Consider the following 18,115-nt stretch of genomic DNA (forward strand, 5'->3'; position numbering starts at 1 on the left):
TTATATATCATGTATCATGTATTATACCTGTATCATCATGTATACCTGTATCATCACCTGTATCATCATGTATTATAATCATGTATTATAGTATCATGTATTATACCTGTATCATCATGTATTATACCTGTATCATCATGTATCATCATGTATTATACCTGTATCATCATGTATTATACCTGTATCATCATGTATTATACCTGTATCATGTATTATACCTGTATCATCATGTATTATACTGTATCATCATGTATTATACCTGTATCATCATGTATTATATACCATGTATTATCATGTATTATACCTGTATCATCATGTATTATACCTGTATCATCATGTATTATACCTGTATCATCATGTATTATACCTGTATCATCATGTATTATACCTGTATCATGTATTATACCTGTATCATGTATTATACCTGTATCATCATGTATTATAACAGTATCATGTATTATACCTGTATCATCATGTATTATACCTGTATCATCATGTATTATACCTGTATCATCATGTATTATACCTGTATCATGTATTATACCATGTATTATATCATCATGTATTATATACCTGTATCATCATGTATTATAACAGTATCATGTATTATACCTGTATCATGTATTATACCTGTATCATCATGTATTATAACAGTATCATGTATTATACCTGTATCATGTATTATACCTGTATCATCATGTATTATACCTGAATCATCATGTATTATACCTGAATCATCATGTATTATACCATGTATTATACCTGTATCATGTATTATACCTGTATCATCATGTATTATAACAGTATCATGTATTATACCTGAATCATCATGTATTATACCTGAATCATCATGTATTATACCTGTATCATGTATTATACCTGTATCATCATGTATTATACCTGTATCATGTATTATACCTGTATCATGTATTATACCTGTATCATCATGTATTATACCTGTATCATGTATTATACATGTATCATCATGTATTATACCTGTATCATCATGTATTATACCTGTATCATGTATTATACCTGTATCATGTATTATACCTGTATCATCATGTATTATACCTGTATTATCATGTATTATACCTGTATCATCATGTATTATACCTGTATCATCATGTATTATACCTGTCATCATGTATTATACCTGTATCATCATGTATTATACCTGTATCATCATGTATTATACCTGTATCATCATGTATTATACCTGTATCATCATGTATTATACCTGTATGTATTATACCTATCATCATGTATTATACCTGTATCATGTATTATACATGTATATCATGTATTATACCTGTATTATCATGTATTATACCTGTATCATCATGTATTATACCTGTATCATCATGTATTATACCTGTATCATCATGTATTATACCTGTATCATGTATTATACCTGTATCATCATGTATTATACCTGTATCATCATGTATTATACCTGTATCATGTATTATACCTGTATCATGTATTATACCTGTATCATCATGTATATATACCTGTATCATCATGTATTATTATAGTATCATGTATTATAGTATCATGTATTATACCTGTATCATCATGTATTATATCATCATGTATCATATCTGTATCATGTATTATACCTGTATCATCATGTATTATACCTGTATCATGTATTATACCTGTATCATGTATTATACCTGTATCATCATGTTTTATAACAGTATCATGTATTATACCTGTATCATGTATTATACCTGTATCATCATGTATTATACCTGTATCATCATGTATTATACCTGTATCATCATGTATTATACCTGTATCATCATGTATTATACCTGTATTATCATGTATTATACCTGTATCATCATGTATTATACCTGTATCATCATGTATTATACCTGTATCATCATGTATTATATCTGTATCATGTATTATACCTGTACGATGTATAATATCCGTATCATCATGTATTATAACAGTATCATGTATTATACCTGTATCATCATGTATTATAACAATATCATCATGTATCATACCTGTATCATGTATTATAACAGTTTCATGTATTATACCTGTATCATCATGTATTATAACAGTATCATGTATTATACCTGTATCATGTATTATACCTGTATCATCATGTATTATACTTGTATCATCATGTATTATACCTGAATCATCATGTATTATACCTGAATCATCATGTATTATACCTGTATCATCATGTATTATACCTGTATCATGTATTATACCTGTATCATCATGTATTATACAGTATCATCATGTATTATACCTGTATCATGTATCATGTCATGTATTACCTGTATCATCATGTATTATACCTGTATCATCATGTATTATACCTGTATATCATGTATTATACCTGTATCATCATGTATTATAACAGTATAATGTATTATACCTGTATCATGTATTATACCTGTATCATCATGTATTATACCTGTATCATCACGTATTACACCTGTATCATCATGTATTATACCTGTATCATCATGTATTATACCTGTATCATGTATTATACCTGTATCATGTATTATACCTGTATCATGTATTATAACTGTATATCATGTATTATACATGTATTATACCTGTATCATCATGTATTATACCTGTATCATCATGTATTATACCTGTATCATCATGTATTATACCTGTATCATCATGTATTATACCTGTATCATCATGTATTATACCTGTATCATCATGTATTATACCTGTATCATCATGTATTATACCTGTATCATCATGTATTATACCTGTATCATCATGTATTATACCTGTATCATGTATTATACCTGTATCATCATGTATTATACCTGTATCATCATGTATTATAACAGTATCATGTATTATACCTGTATCATCATGTATTATACCTGTATCATGTATTATCTGTATCATGTATTATTATATCATGTATTATACCTGTATCATGTATTATACCTGTATCATCATGTATTATACCTGTATCATCATGTATTATACCTGTATCATCATGTATTATACCTGTATCATCATGTATTATACCTGTATCATCATGTATTATACCTGTATCATCATGTATTATACCTGTATCATGTATTATACCTGTATCATCATGTATTATACCTGTATCATCATGTATTATACCTGTATCATGTATTATACCTGTATCATCATGTATTATAACAGTATCATGTATTATACCTGTATCATCATGTATTATACCTGTATCATGTATTATACCTGTATCATCATGTATTATAACAGTATCATGTATTATACCTGTATCATCATGTATTATACCTGTATCATCATGTATTATACCTGTATCATCATGTATTATACCTGTATCATGTATTATACCTGTATCATCATGTATTATAACAGTATCATCATGTATTATACCTGTATCATCATGTATTATACCTGTATCATCATGTATTATACCTGTATCATCATGTATTATACCTGTATCATCATGTATTATACCTGTATCATCATGTATTATACCTGTATCATCATGTATTATAACAGTATCATGTATTATACCTGTATCATGTATTATACCTGTATCATCATGTATTATACTGTATCATGTATTATCATGTATTATACCTGTATCATCATGTATTATACCTGTATCACCTGTATCATGTATTATACCTGTATCATCATGTATTATACCTGTATCATCATGTATTATACCTGTATCATCATGTATTATACCTGTATCATCATGTATTATACCTGTATCATCATGTATTATACCTGTATCATCATGTATTATACCTGTATCATCATGTATTATACCTGTATCATCATGTATTATATCATCATGTATTATACCTGTATCATCATGTATTATACCTGTATCATCATGTATTATACCTGTATCATCATGTATTATACCTGTATCATGTATTATACCTGTATCATCATGTATTATACCTGTATCATCATGTATTATACCTGTATCATCATGTATTATACCTGTATCATCATGTATTATACCTGTATATATACCTGTATCATGTATTATACCTGTATCATCATGTATTATACCTGTATATCATGTATCATGTATTATCATGTATTATACCTGTATATCATGTATTATACCTGTATATCATGTATTATACCTGTATCATCATGTATTTATATCATCATGTATTATCATGTATTATACCTGTATCATGTATTATACCTGTATCATGTATTATACCTGTATCATCATGTATTATACCTGTATCATCATGTATTATACCTGTATTATCATGTATTATACCTGAATCATCATGTATTATACCTGTATCATCATGTATTATACCTGTATCATCATGTATTATACCTGTATCATCATGTATTATACCTGTATCATCATGTATTATACCTGTATCATCATGTATTATACCTGTATCATCATGTATTATGTCGGAGTTGTTTCCCGAGTTCAGTACAATCCTCTATGGATACAGAGCTAGAGGAGTAGAGAGCTCGCTAATGTCTGAAGGCAGAATATTTCTCCAGCACTCAGATTATCCAGTGTGTGTGTGTGTGTGTGTGTAATCTGATCACTTTATATTCCAGCTCAGGCCAGAGTGAATGATCTACAGTGCCTTCAGAAGTATTCATACCATTTTGACTGATTCCACATTTGGTTGTGTGGCAGTTTAAATTCAAAATGGATGAAATAGATGAGTTTTCCTCACCCATCTACACACTATTACCACAGGATGACAAAATTAAAACATGTTTAACCATTTTTCTTTTTGCAAATGTATTGAAAATGAAATACAAAAATGTCCAAAAAGACTGATGGCTGTAATCGCGGATAACGTGCTTCGACTCAGGTGTGAATACCTACGTAAATGAGATAAATCAGAGTTTTGCACATCTGGATTGTACAATATTTGCCCATTATTCTCTATCAAGTTGATTGTTGATCATTGCTAGACATTTTCAAGTCTTGCCGTAGATTTAAGCCAATTTAAGTCAAAGGCCACATAGGAACATACAATGTTTTGTCTTTGTAAGCAACTCCAGTGTATATTTGGCCTTTCTGCAGTCAGCCAATGGCACGCTCCCTCAACTTCAGACATCGGTGGCATTGTGTCATGACTAAACTGCATATTATAGAGTGGGTTTTTAACTGTCCCCAGCACAAGGTGCACCTTTGTAATGACCGACCATGCTGTTTAATTAGCTTCTTGATATATCTGTCAGGTGGATGGATTATCTTGGCAAAAGAGGGCGGCAAGCAGTCGAGAGGTTAGAGCGTTGGACTAGTAACTGAAAGGTTGCTCGATCGAATCTGTCGTTCTGCCCCCTGAACAAGGCAGTTAAACCCACTGTTCCCCAGGTAGGCTGTCATTGTAAATAAGAACGGGTTCTTAACTGACTTGCCTGGTTAAATAAAATAAAAAGGAGAAATGCTCACTAACAGGGATAAAAAAAAAAACACATTTGTGCACAACATTTGAGAGAAAAAAGCTGTTTTTTTTGCGAATGGAAAATTTCTGAGATCTTTTATTTCAACTCTTGGAGTGAAGACTTTTACATTTCGCGTTTATATATTTTTGTTCAGTGTTAATAAAAATCAGCAAAACAGGTCCGAAAACAAACTGAAATTAAACTGAATAATTGTTTTTTTTTAAAGGAATCGCATAAAAACTAATGATATCTTTGTCTCAATTTGTAAGTCGCTCTGGATAAGAGCGTCTGCTAAATGACTTAAATGTAATGTAATGTCTCTCATACATCACACCCCCTCTCTCCTTTCTGCCCCCCCCAAAAAAAACACAGTAGTCAATCGCTTTAGGATAAATAATTTACTGCTGTTACATCATCAATATGTGTCTCAGTCACCAGGGAGAAATAAGAAGCAATACGCCTCTCCGTTCCCTCCTCCCTTCCACTTCCAAAAATACACACCAAAAAAAACACAACAGTCCATATTTAATATTGCTTATACAACCTAAAAATCCCTTGGCTAGCACAGCAGTATAACCTAAACCCGGGGCACCTCTTACACACTAAGACACACACACCACACACACACTTACACAATAACACACATCAATATGATTATATGGAAACATGTTAATAAGTGTCCCAAGTGTATAGTGTCATGCAGACCTTATATCTACTGAGACCCTATCGGATCACATATAGATCCCTGTAGATCTACTATAACCATCCCAGACCTTCTATAACCATCCCAGACCTTATATCTACTGAGACCCTATCGATCACATATAGATCCCTGTAGATCTATCTACTGAGACCTTCTATCGGACCTTATATCACTGAGATATAGATCCCTAGTAGATCTACTATAACCATCCCAGACCTTCTATAACCAGCCCAGACCTTATATCTACTGAGACCCTATCGGATCACATATAGATCCCTGTAGATCTACTATAACCATCCCAGACCTTCTATAACCATCCCAGATCCCTGTATATCTACTGAGACCCTATCTGGATCACATATAGATCCCTGTAGATCTACTATAACCATCCCAGACCTTCTATAACCATCCCAGACCTTCTATCCACTGAGACCCTATCGGATCACATATAGATCCCTGTAGATCTACTATAACCATCCCAGACCTTCTATAACCATCCCAGACCTTCTATCCACTGAGACCCTATCGGATCACATATAGATTCCCTGTAGATCTTATATCCACTGAGACCGGATCTATCTGTAGATCTTATATCCACTGAGACCCATATAGATTCCTGTAGATCTTATATCCACTGAGACCCTATCGGATCACATATAGATCTGTAGATCTTATATAGATCACATATAGATTCCTGTAGATCTTATATCCACTGAGACCCTATCGGATCACATATAGATTCCTGTAGATCTTATATCCACTGAGACCCTATCGGATCACATATAGATTCCTGTAGACCTTCTATAACCATCCCAGACCTTCTATAACCATCCCAGACCTTCTATAACCATCCCAGACCTTATATCCACTGAGACCCTATCGGATCACATATAGATTCCTGTAGACCTTCTATAACCATCCCAGACCTTCTATAACCATCCCAGACCTTCTATAACCATCCCAGACCTTATATCCACTGAGACCCTATCGGATCACATATAGATTCCCTGTAGACCTTCTATAACCATCCCAGACCTTCTATAACCATCCCAGACCTTCTATAACCATCCCAGACCTTATATCCACTGAGACCTATCATATAGATTCCTGTAGACCTCTATAACCATCCCAGACCTTCTATAACCATCCCAGACCTTCTATAACCATCCCAGACCTTATATCTACTGAGACCCTATCGGATCACATAAGGTCCCTGTAGACCTTATATAACCATCCCAGACCTTCTATAACCATCCCAGACCTTCTATAACCATCCCAGACCTTATATCCACTGAGACCCTATCGGATCACTATAACCTGTAGATCTATAACCATCCCAGACCTTCTATAACCATCCCAGACCTTATAACCACTCCCATCGGATCACATATAGATTCCTGTACCTTATAACCACTGAGACCTTCTATGGATCCCAGACCTTCTATGATCCCTGTAGACCTATCCACTGATAACGGATCACATATAGATCCCAGACCTTCTATAACCATCCCAGACCTTCTATAACCATCCCATACCTTCTATAACCTTTATCCACTGAGACCCTATCGGATCACATATAGATTCCCTGTAGACCTTCTATAACCATCCCAGACCTTCTATAACCATCCCAGACCTTCTATAACCATCCCAGACCTTATATCTACTGAGACCCTATCGGATCACATAAGGTCCCTGTAGACCTTATATAACCATCCCAGACCTTCTATAACCATCCCATACCTTCTATAACCATCCCAGACCGTAGTCCTTCCGATGGGCATTCCATGTATTTTGGTGGAATGGCAAGGCCATGATGTGTAGACTTCTCTCCAAGTAATACGGGCGTTACGTTACGTCCTTTTACGCTGGCAGTCCAATTCTTATCTTTTAATTGGCAAAATATCAATTAGGTGGCAAAAGATCAAAACTGGGCTGCCTGTGTAAACGTAGCCAGAGGACTTCTGAAAGACACCCGTCATAGAGACGAATGTTCAGGTGTCCACAATGGATCGTGGCGGACAGGTAGGTGTGACAGACAGGACAGAACACCTCAGGTGAGACAGAACACCCCCCAGGTGAGACAGAACACACACACCTCAGGTGAGACAGAACACACACACACCTCAGGTGAGACAGAACACACACACACACACATACACACACCCACCCCTCAGGTAAGACAGAACACACACACATACACACACCCACCCCTCAGGTAAGACAGAACACACACACATACACACACCCACCCCTCAGGTAAGACAGAACACACACACACACACCAGGTGAGACAGAACACACACACATACACACACCCACCCCTCAGGTAAGACAGAACACACACACACATACCCCTCAGGTGAGACAGAACACACACACACACACACACACACACACACACACACACACACACACACACACACACACACACACACACACACACACACACACACACACCCTCAGACAGAACACACACACACACACACCACACAGGTGAGACACACACACACACACACATACCCCTCAGGTAAGACAGAACACACACACATACACACACCCACCCCTCAGGTAAGACAGAACACACACACACACACACACACACACACACACACACACACACACACACACACACACACACACACACCCCTCAGGTGAGACAGAACACACACACACACACCCCTCAGGTGAGACAGAACACACACACACATACCCCTCAGGTGAGACAGAACACACACATACCCCTCAGGTGAGACAGAACACACACACATACCCCTCAGGTGAGACAGAACACACACACACACACACCCCTCAGGTGAGACAGAACACACACACACCCCCCAGGTGAGACAGAACACACACATACCCCTCAGGTGAGACAGAACACACACACACATACCCCTCAGGTGAGACAGAACACACAGGCCGCTTCCCAAATGGCTCATAGGTCTCTGTTGTAAAGTAGTGCACTATAAAGGGAATAAGATGTTATTTGGGATGTTGTGATATATAGGTCATATCTAAAGGTACTGTACTACTGTCTCCAGGCAGGGACAAGGTTACACTGGGATGTTGTGATATATAGGTCATATCTAAAGGTACTGTACTACTGTATCCAGGCAGGGACAAGGTTACACTGGGATGTTGTGATATATAGGTCATATCTAAAGGTACTGTACTACTGTATCCAGGCAGGGACAAGGTTACACTGGGATGTTGTGATATATAGGTCATATCTAAAGGTACTGTACTACTGTCTCCAGGCAGGGACAAGGTTACACTGGGATGTTGTGATATATAGGTCATATCTAAAGGTACTGTACTACTGTATCCAGGCAGGGACAAGGTTACACTGGGATGTTGTGATATATAGGTCATATCTAAAGGTACTGTACTACTGTCTCCAGGCAGGGACAAGATTACACTGGGATGTTGTGATATAAAGGTCATATCTACAGGTACTGTACTACTGTATCCAGGCAGGACAAGGTTACACTGGGATGTTGTGATATATAGGTCATATCTAAAGGTACTGTACTACTGTCTCCAGGCAGGGACAAGGTTACACTGGGATGTTGTGATATATAGGTCATATCTACAGGTACTGTACTACTGTATCCAGGCAGGGACAAGGTTACACTGGGATGTTGTGATATATAGGTCATATCTAAAGGTACTGTACTACTGTATCCAGGCAGGACAAGGTTACACTGGGATGTTGTGATATATAGGTCATATCTAAAGGTACTGTACTACTGTATCCAGGCAGGGACAAGGTTACACTGGGATGTTGTGATATAAAGGTCATATCTAAAGGTACTGTACTACTGTATCCAGGCAGGGACAAGGTTACACTGGGATGTTGTGATATATAGGTCATATCTAAAGGTACTGTACTACTGTATCCAGGCAGGGACAAGGTTACACTGGGATGTTGTGATATATAGGTCATATCTAAAGGTACTGTACTACTGTATCCAGGCAGGGACAAGGTTACACTGGGATGTTGTGATATATAGGTCATATCTAAAGGTACTGTACTACTGTATCCAGGCAGGGACAAGGTTACACTGGGATGTTGTGATATATAGGTCATATCTAAAGGTACTGTACTACTGTATCCAGGCAGGGACAAGGTTACACTGGGATGTTGTGATATAAAGGTCATATCTAAAGGTACTGTACTACTGTCTCCAGGCAGGGACAAGGTTACACTGGGATGTTGTGATATAAAGGTCATATCTAAAGGTACTGTACTACTGTATCCAGGCAGGGACAAGGTTACACTGGGATGTTGTGATATATAGGTCATATCTAAAGGTACTGTACTACTGTATCCAGGCAGGGACAAGGTTACACTGGGATGTTGTGTTTTAATGAAGAGGAAGAATGAGAGACACCACTGTCTTCTGTCCTGTCCAAACTAACACCTCACCTGTCCTGTCCAAACTAACACCTCACCTGTCCTGTCCAAACTAACACCTCACCTGTATCAGAGGTTGCCCAACCATCCTACAGCTGTCTTCTCTAATATGGACATCAACTGTGTTATAAGATATTTGTGTTTTTAATTGGCTGATAAAGTCCTGTAATGAGATAACAAGCAACCTGCAGGAACAGAAAACCACTAGGTTTTGGATATCTGAGTGGATCGAGAGGCTTTGAGCCTTGAGGAGAACCAGAAAGTGAAGACTCACTATATCATTTTAGTTATCTGTAACAGGTGAAGGGGGGAGAGAGGGGGAGAGACATGGGAATCATTTAACAGGTGAAGGGGAGAGAGGGGGAGAGACATGGGAATCATTTAACAGGTGAAGGGGGAGAGAGGGGGAGAGACATGGGAATCATTTAACAGGTGGAGGGGGGGAGAGGGGGAGAGACATGGGAATCATTTAACAGGTGGAGGGGGAGAGAGGGGAGAGACATGGGAATCATTTAACAGGTGAAGGGGAGAGAGAGGGGGAGAGGGGGAGAGACATGGGAATCATTTAACAGGTGAAGGGGAGAGAGGGGGAGAGACATGGGAATCATTTAACAGGTGGAAGGGGGAGAGAGGGGAGAGACATGGGAATCATTTAACAGGTGAAGGGGGAGAGAGGGGGAGAGACATGGGAATCATTTAACAGGTGGAGGGGAGAGAGGGGGAGAGACATGGGAATCATTTAACAGGTGAAGGGGGAGAGAGGGGGAGAGACATGGGAATCATTTAACAGGTGAAGAGGGGAGAGAGGGGAGAGAGGGGGAGAGACATGGGAATCATTTAACAGGTGGAGGGGGAGAGAGGGGAGAGACATGGGAATCATTTAACAGGTGAAGAGGGGAGAGACATGGGGGGAGAGAGAGGGGGAGAGACATGGGAATCATTTAACAGGTGGAGGGGGAGAGAGGGGGAGAGAGGGGGAGAGACATGGGAATCATTTAACAGGTGAAGGGGGAGAGAGGGGGAGAGACATGGGAATCATTTAACAGGTGAAGGGGAGAGAGGGGGAGAGACATGGGAATCATTTAACAGGTGAAGGGGGGAGAGAGGGGGAGAGACATGGGAATCATTTAACAGGTGAAGGGGGAGAGAGGGGGAGAGACATGGGAATCATTTAACAGGTGGAGGGGGAGAGAGGTGGGAGAGACATGGGAATCATTTAACAGGTGAAGGGGAGAGAGGGGGAGAGACATGGGAATCATTTAACAGGTGGAGGGGGAGAGGGGGAGAGACATGGGAATCATTTAACAGGTGGAGGGGGAGAGAGGGGGAGAGACATGGGAATCATTTAACAGGTGAAGGGGGGAGAGAGGTGGGGGAGAGACATGGGAATCATTTAACAGGTGAAGGGGGAGAGAGGGGGAGAGACATGGGAATCATTTAACAGGTGGAGGGGGGGAGAGAGGGGAGAGACATGGGAATCATTTAACAGGTGGAGGGGGAGAGAGGGGGAGAGACATGGGAATCATTTAACAGGTGAAGGGGGAGAGAGGGGGAGAGACATGGGAATCATTTAACAGGTGAAGGGGGAGAGAGGGGGAGAGACATGGGAATCATTTAACAGGTGGAGGGGGGGAGAGGGGGAGAGACATGGGAATCATTTAACAGGTGAAGGGGGGAGAGAGGGGGAGAGACATGGGAATCATTTAACAGGTGGAGGGGGAGAGGTGGGGGAGAGACATGGGAATCATTTAACAGGTGAAGGGGAGAGAGGGGGAGAGACATGGGAATCATTTAACAGGTGGAGGGGGAGAGAGGGGAGAGACATGGGAATCATTTAACAGGTGAGGGGGAGAGAGGGGAGGGGGAGACATGGGAATCATTTAACAGGTGAAGGGGGAGAGAGGGGAGAGACATGGGAATCATTTAACAGGTGGAGGGGGAGAGAGGGGGAGAGACATGGGAATCATTTAACAGGTGAGGGGGAGAGAGGGGGAGAGACATGGGAATCATTTAACAGGTGAAGGGGAGAGAGGGGAGAGACATGGGAATCATTTAACAGGTGGAGGGGAGAGAGATGGGACTCATCTGGGGAGCTGTCGGATTAACACTGCTTGTGGAGTAGAAGTGACTGTTCCTGTTTTCTGGCCTGGTGATCAATATGGAGAGTTTCTAAGCTGTCAGGGGGCAAAGTGAGTCATTTGGTAGTGTGTGTGTACCTGTATGCTCTGTGTGTGTTCAATGTGGTTTCTGTTGTCCGAGCCGTGTGGTGTGTGTGTGTGTGTGTGTGTGTGTGTGTGTGTGTGTGTGTGTGTGCGTGTGCGTGTGCGTGTGTGTGTGGTGTTAAGATGCAGTAGGCTTCTTGCTGTAGTCCTCCACTCCAGTGATGGTGGCCTTGCAGAAGAAACAGTCCTTGTTGTTCATCAGGTGCTGATTTATACAAGCTCTGGGGGGGGGGCAGACAGAGAGACAGACAGAGAAGAAGGTTACAGTCGTGTGTGTATGAGTGAGTGAGTGAGTGAGTGAGTGAGTGAGTGAGTGAGTGAGTGAGTGAGTGAGTGAGTGAGTGAGTGAGAGAGAGAGGGTGTGTGAGAGAGAGAGGGTGTGTGAGAGAGCGAGAGAGAGAGAGAGGGTGTGTGAGAGAGCGAGAGCGAGAGAGGGTGTGTGAGAGAGCGAGAGCGGGTGTGTGAGAGAGCGAGAGAGGGTGTGTGAGAGAGCGAGAGAGAGAGAGGGTGTGTGAGAGAGAGAGAGAGAGGGTGTGAGAGAGCGAGAGAGAGAGAGAGGGTGTGTGTGAGAGAGCGAGAGGTGTGTGTGAGAGAGCGAGCGAGAGAGAGAGGGTGTGTGTGAGAGAGCGAGAGAGAGAGAGAGAGAGAGGGGTGTGTGAGAGAGCGAGAGAGAGAGAGAGGGTGTGTGTGAGCGAGAGCGAGGTGTGTGCGAGAGAGAGCGAGGGTGTGTGCGAGAGAGAGCGAGGGTGTGTGCGAGAGAGAGAGGGTGTGTGAGAGAGCGAGAGAGAGAGAGGGTGTGTGTGTGTGTGAGAGAGCGAGAGAGAGAGAGGGTGTGTGAGAGAGCGAGAGAGAGAGAGGGTGTGTGAGAGAGCGAGAGAGAGGGTGTGTGAGAGAGAGAGAGGGTGTGTGAGAGAGCGAGAGAGAGAGGGTGTGTGAGAGAGCGAGAGAGAGAGAGAGGGTGTGTGTGAGAGAGAGAGAGAGAGAGAGAGAGGGTGTGTGTGAGAGAGAGCGAGAGAGAGAGGGTGTGTGTGAGAGAGAGCGAGATAGAGAGGGTGTGTGTGAGAGAGCGAGAGAGAGAGGGTGTGTGTGTGTGTGAGAGAGCGAGAGAGAGAGGGTGTGAGAGAGCGAGAGAGAGAGGGTGTGAGAGAGCGAGAGAGAGAGGGTGTGTGAGAGAGAGAGAGGGTGTGTGAGAGAGCGAGAGAGAGAGAGGGGTGTGTGAGAGAGCGAGAGAGAGAGAGGGGGTGTGTGAGAGAGCGAGAGAGAGAGAGGGTGTGTGTGTGTGTGAGAGAGCGAAAGAGGGTGGTGTGTGTGAGAGCGAGAGAGAGAGAGGGTGTGTGAGAGAGCGAGAGAGAGAGAGGGTGTGTGAGAGAGCGAGAGAGAGGGTGTGTGAGAGAGCGAGAGAGAGGGTGTGTGAGAGAGCGAGACAGAGGGTGTGTGAGAGAGCGAGACAGAGGGTGTGTGAGAGAGCGAGACAGAGGGTGTGTGAGAGAGCGAGACAGAGGGTGTGTGAGAGAGCGAGAGAGAGAGGGTGTGTGTGTGTGTGTGTGAGAGAGCGAGAGAGATAGAGAGGGTGGTGTGTGTGTGAGAGAGAGGGTGTGTTTGTGATAAATTATCTGTGGGGGGACAGAGACTCATATTTGGTACTTCTCAATCACACACACACATCTGGGGTAGCAGACGCTCAAGGACAGAATCCATATTTTTCTGTCGTCCGAATAGATGAATCAACGCAAGGTGACATGATTCTCAAGGTAGCAGAAGTTAAATTGTGAAATATATTTATGTACCAATTATATGAATGTTTTCCTGCCAATCCTACCCTTGGTAAACGCTCTCCTTTCAGTACCCATAAACCAATGGGAATATTTAATAATGCAATTAATATATATATATGTCATATAATTTCACATTTCTATACATAATGAATACATAATATACTATTAAGATTTTTAAAAATCTGTTTAGATATACAACCGGTGCTGGAGAACTGAGAACTAGTCAAATCGGTTTAATATAGCGAGATGGCTCTACGGCTGTGAGCACGTCGCCGGAAGGTCTATCGACATTTCAGCAATTAACCATTCATGCCATTCACATCACACATTCCGTTACGTCCCCGCAGTCAAGTGAAGACATGAGAGGCATTTGAGATGAAGAGAAGTCTGTCATCACATGATAATGATGATAATGCCTGTAAATAACAGAGCAGAAAGTGCTGTGTGTATGTATTGGATGGATGGGGGGAGGGGGACATGAACTGTTGTTGTTGACATGATTTTGGGGATGATTTTTTTTTTAATTCAATTTTTTATTTTATTATTTTACAATAAAGTCCTAGTTGGTCAAAAGGTGAAAGATCAGACAAAAAAAAAATGACAATATATATTTTAAAAACACAAGGCTGATGATGGTAACTTACTTGCAGGACTTGTGAGAACAGGGTTTGAAGACAGCAGAGATGGAGTGTGCATAGCAGATAGGACACAGGTCTTCCTCACTGGTGGGCTGGGGGGAGAGTGACAGTTAGATAGAGATAGAAGACTAACAGCCTACACATTTTGCACTGTAAGTGTACAGTACTAGGTCCTCTCTACCGGTGTCCCCCAGGGCTAGGTGCTAGGTCTGCTCTACTGGTGTCCCCAGGGCTAGGTGCTAGGTCCTATCTACCGGTGTCCCCCAGGGCTAAGTGCTAGGTCCTCTCTACCGGTGTCCCCCAGGGCTAGGTGCTAGGTCCCTCTACCAGTGTCCCCCAGGGCTAGGTGCTAGGTCTGCTCTACTGGTGTCCCCCAGGGCTAGGTGCTAGGTCTGCTCTACTGGTGTCCCCCAGGGCTAGGTGCTAGGTCCTCTCTACCAGTGTCCCCCAGGGCTAGGTGCTAGGTCCTCTCTACCGGTGTCCCCCAGGGCTAGGTGCTAGGTCCGCTCTACTGGTGTCCCCCAGGGCTAGGTGCTAGGTCTGCTCACTGGTGTCCCCCAGGGCTAGGTGCTAGGTCTGCTCTACTGGTGTCCCCAGGGCTAGGTGCTAGGTCTGCTCTACTGATGTCCTCCAGGGCTAGGTGCTAGGTCCGCTCTACTGGTGTCCCCCAGGGCTAGGTGCTAGGTCTGCTCTACTGATGTCCTCCAGGGCTAGGTGCTAGGTCCGCTCTACTGGTGTCCCTCAGGGCTAGGTGCTAGGTCATCTCTACTGGTGTCCCCAGAGCTAGGTACTAGGTCATCTCTACTGGTGTCCCCCAGGGCTAGGTACTAGGTTCTCTCTACTGGTGTCCCTCAGGGCTAGGTACTAGGTCATCTCTACTGGTGTCCCTCAGGGCTAGGTACTAGGTCATCTCTACTGGTGTACCTCAGGGCTAGGTACTAGGTCATCTCTACTGGTGTCCCTCAGGGCTAGGTACTAGGTCATCTCTACTGGTGTCCCTCAGGGCTAGGTACTAGGTCCTCTCTACTGGTGTCCCCCAGAGCTAGGTACTAGGTTCTCTCTACTGGTGTCCCTCAGGGCTAGGTCATCTCTACTGGTGTCCCTCAGGGCTAGGTCATCTCTACTGGTGTCCTCAGGGCTAGGTACTAGGTCATCTCTACTGGTGTCCCTCAGGGCTAGGTACTAGGTCATCTCTACTGGTGTCCCTCAGGGTTAGGTGCTAGATCCTCTACTGGTGTCCCCCAGGGCTAGGTGCTAGGTCCTCTCTACTGGTGTCCCCCAGAGCTAGGTACTAGGTCATCTCTACTGGTGTCCCCCAGGGCTAGGTACTAGGTCATCTCTACTGGTGTCCCCCAGGGCTAGGTACTAGGTCATCTCTACTGGTGTCCCCCAGGGCTAGGTGCTAGGTCCTCTCTACTGGTGTCCCCCAGAGCTAGGTACTAGGTCATCTCTACTGGTGTCCCCCAGGGCTAGGTACTAGGTCATCTCTACTGGTGTCCCCCAGGGCTAGGTACTAGGTCATCTCTACTGGTGTCCCTCAGGGCTAGGTGCTAGGTCCTCTCTCAACTCTCTCCTTTCGGGCATTTGTGACCACAACTCCATTTTGCTCCTCCCTTCCTATAGGCAGAAACTCAAAAAGATGTAGCTGTACTAAGGACTATTCAACACTGGTCTGACCAATCGGAATCCACGCTTCAAGATTGTTTTGATCACGCGGACTGGGATATGTTCCGGGTAGCCTCTGGGAATATCAATGTATACACTGATTCGGTGAGTGAGTTTATAAGGAAGTGTATAGGAGATGTTATACCCACTGTGACTATTAAAACCTACCCTAACAGGAACCGTGGATAGATGGCAGAATTCGCGCAAAACTGAAAGTGCGAACCACTGCATTTAACTCCGGAAATGTGACCGAATACAAAACAGTGTAGTTATTCCCTCAGTAAGGCAATCAAACAGCCAAAATGTCAGTACAAAGTATAGAGTCGCAATTCAACGGCTCAGACACACCTTTGAGGACAATACAGTGCCCTCTACCAAAGAATGTGGCCTCTCCTTCTCCGTGGCCGACGTGAGTAAGACATTTAAACGTGTTAACTCTCGCAAGGCTGCCGTCCCAGACAGCATCCCTATCCGCGTCCCCAGAGCATGCGCAGACCAGCTGGCTGGTGAGTTTACGGACATATTCAATCTCTCCCTATCCCAGTCCGCTGTCCCCACATGCTTCAAGATGGCCACCAAGAGTGTGCAAAGCTGTCATCAAGGCAAAAGGGTGGCTACTTTGAAGTGTTTTTAACACTTTTTGTGGTTACTACATGATTCCATATTATGTTATTTCAACGTTTTGATGTCTTCACTACCATCGTACAATGCAGAAAATAGAAAATAGAAAAAAGAAAAACCCTTGAATGAGTAGGTGTGTCCAAACTTCTGACTGGTACTGTACATCTAAATGACATGCTGAAAACAACAGCATGGTCACACATAGGTACTTTCTAGCCAAAGGCAACAACTACAAAGGGCAATAAATCTACCACCACTGCATAACTAGGAATACCTAGGCTATATAATGTCACAGCAGACTAATATATATAGAGGAAGGCTTGAGGTGATATTGGAATAAACATCCATATAATTACTATGGACCGTAATAACCTGATTTATTTATGAGGGAGGATGGGGAGAGGAGAGGAGGGAAAGAGGGAGGATGGGGAGAGGAGAGGAGGGAAAGAGGGAGGATGGGGAGGGGAGAGGAGGAAAGAGGGAGGATGGGGAGGGGAGAGGAGGAAGAGGGAGGATGGGGAGGGGAGGAAAGAGAGAGGATGGGGAGGGGAGAGGAGAGGAGGAAAGAGAGAGGATGGGGAGGGGAGAGGAGGAAAGAGAGAGGATGGGGAGGGGAGAGGAGGAAAGAGGGAGGATGGGGAGGGGAGAGGAGG

The 18,115-nt window shown here is 42.5% G+C and overlaps 2 protein-coding genes and 3 long non-coding RNA genes across 88 annotated transcripts in view; 3 read left to right on the forward strand and 2 right to left on the reverse strand.

Moving 5' to 3' along the window:
* Positions 1-5,801: 5,801 nt before the first annotated feature.
* Positions 5,802-10,430, reverse strand: LOC127910415 (enterin neuropeptides-like). Of its 50 annotated transcripts, none has more exons than XM_052474165.1 (7): positions 9,922-10,430; positions 9,720-9,778; positions 8,762-9,504; positions 7,862-8,243; positions 7,464-7,483; positions 7,256-7,402; positions 6,949-7,196 (listed from the first exon to the last, which is right to left on the reverse strand). In XM_052474165.1, exons 1-3 carry the CDS (start codon positions 10,428-10,430, stop codon positions 9,107-9,109), a joined length of 966 nt encoding a protein of 321 aa, XP_052330125.1. In that variant the 3' UTR covers positions 6,949-7,196; positions 7,256-7,402; positions 7,464-7,483; positions 7,862-8,243; positions 8,762-9,106. The 50 variants fall into 50 exon arrangements, with proteins under 50 accessions (XP_052330167.1, XP_052330166.1, XP_052330165.1 ...); XM_052474168.1 differs by lacking the exon at positions 7,464-7,483 and adding an exon at positions 7,617-7,636; XM_052474182.1 differs by lacking the exon at positions 7,464-7,483 and adding an exon at positions 7,715-7,734 and having other exon boundaries at positions 7,256-7,295.
* On the forward strand, positions 8,129-10,500 carry LOC127910416 (uncharacterized). Of its 28 annotated transcripts, none has more exons than XR_008074785.1 (10): positions 8,129-8,143; positions 8,296-8,336; positions 8,407-8,447; positions 8,649-8,689; positions 8,773-9,131; positions 9,204-9,320; positions 9,393-9,504; positions 9,720-9,849; positions 9,922-10,209; positions 10,354-10,500. It is a non-coding gene; the product is annotated as an uncharacterized LOC127910416 (long non-coding RNA). The 28 variants fall into 28 exon arrangements; XR_008074789.1 differs by lacking the exons at positions 8,129-8,143; positions 8,407-8,447 and having other exon boundaries at positions 8,255-8,377; positions 8,773-8,805; positions 8,839-8,898; positions 8,934-9,131; XR_008074790.1 differs by lacking the exons at positions 8,129-8,143; positions 8,407-8,447 and having other exon boundaries at positions 8,255-8,377; positions 8,773-8,805; positions 8,839-8,898; positions 8,963-9,131.
* A 194-nt stretch (positions 10,501-10,694) lies between these two features.
* LOC127910417 (uncharacterized) lies at positions 10,695-12,534 on the forward strand. Of its 8 annotated transcripts, none has more exons than XR_008074807.1 (7): positions 10,695-10,841; positions 10,930-10,973; positions 11,201-11,244; positions 11,631-11,764; positions 11,942-11,985; positions 12,031-12,162; positions 12,472-12,534. It is a non-coding gene; the product is annotated as an uncharacterized LOC127910417 (long non-coding RNA). The 8 variants fall into 8 exon arrangements; XR_008074806.1 differs by having other exon boundaries at positions 12,031-12,118; XR_008074811.1 differs by lacking the exon at positions 12,031-12,162 and adding an exon at positions 11,822-11,893 and having other exon boundaries at positions 11,631-11,735.
* Positions 12,535-12,583: 49 nt separating this feature from the next.
* Positions 12,584-18,115, reverse strand: part of LOC118399730 (E3 ubiquitin-protein ligase RNF123) — a 235,150-nt gene continuing 229,618 nt past the window's right edge. The window contains exons 23-24 of the mRNA XM_052474154.1: positions 15,183-15,268; positions 12,584-12,984 (exon numbers count right to left, since the gene is read on the reverse strand). Coding sequence (XP_052330114.1) covers positions 12,882-12,984; positions 15,183-15,268 — 189 coding nt within the window. The 3' untranslated portion in view covers positions 12,584-12,881. The remainder of the gene's footprint in view (positions 12,985-15,182; positions 15,269-18,115) is intronic.
* Positions 15,512-17,668, forward strand: LOC127910420 (uncharacterized). The gene is made up of 3 exons (XR_008074827.1): positions 15,512-15,596; positions 15,780-16,185; positions 16,319-17,668. It is a non-coding gene; the product is annotated as an uncharacterized LOC127910420 (long non-coding RNA).

This window comes from Oncorhynchus keta, chromosome 21 (genome assembly GCF_023373465.1).
Source record: "Oncorhynchus keta strain PuntledgeMale-10-30-2019 chromosome 21, Oket_V2, whole genome shotgun sequence".
NCBI lineage: Eukaryota > Metazoa > Chordata > Actinopteri > Salmoniformes > Salmonidae > Oncorhynchus > Oncorhynchus keta.

What these genes read in the sequence shown, in the direction of transcription:
- LOC127910415 (XM_052474207.1), bottom strand. Translation starts at nt 10,430, where the DNA reads ATGACCTATATATCACAACATCCCAGTGTAACCTTGTCCCTGCCTGGA. An exon ending in ACAGTACCTTTAGATATGAC is followed by an intron (nt 9,779 to 9,921) that starts CTTTATATCACA and finishes TTTAGATATGAC; the next exon opens with CTATATATCACAACATCCCA. An exon ending in TGGATACAGTAGTACAGTAC is followed by an intron (nt 9,505 to 9,719) that starts CTGTAGATATGA and finishes GTAGTACAGTAC; the next exon opens with CTTTAGATATGACCTATATA.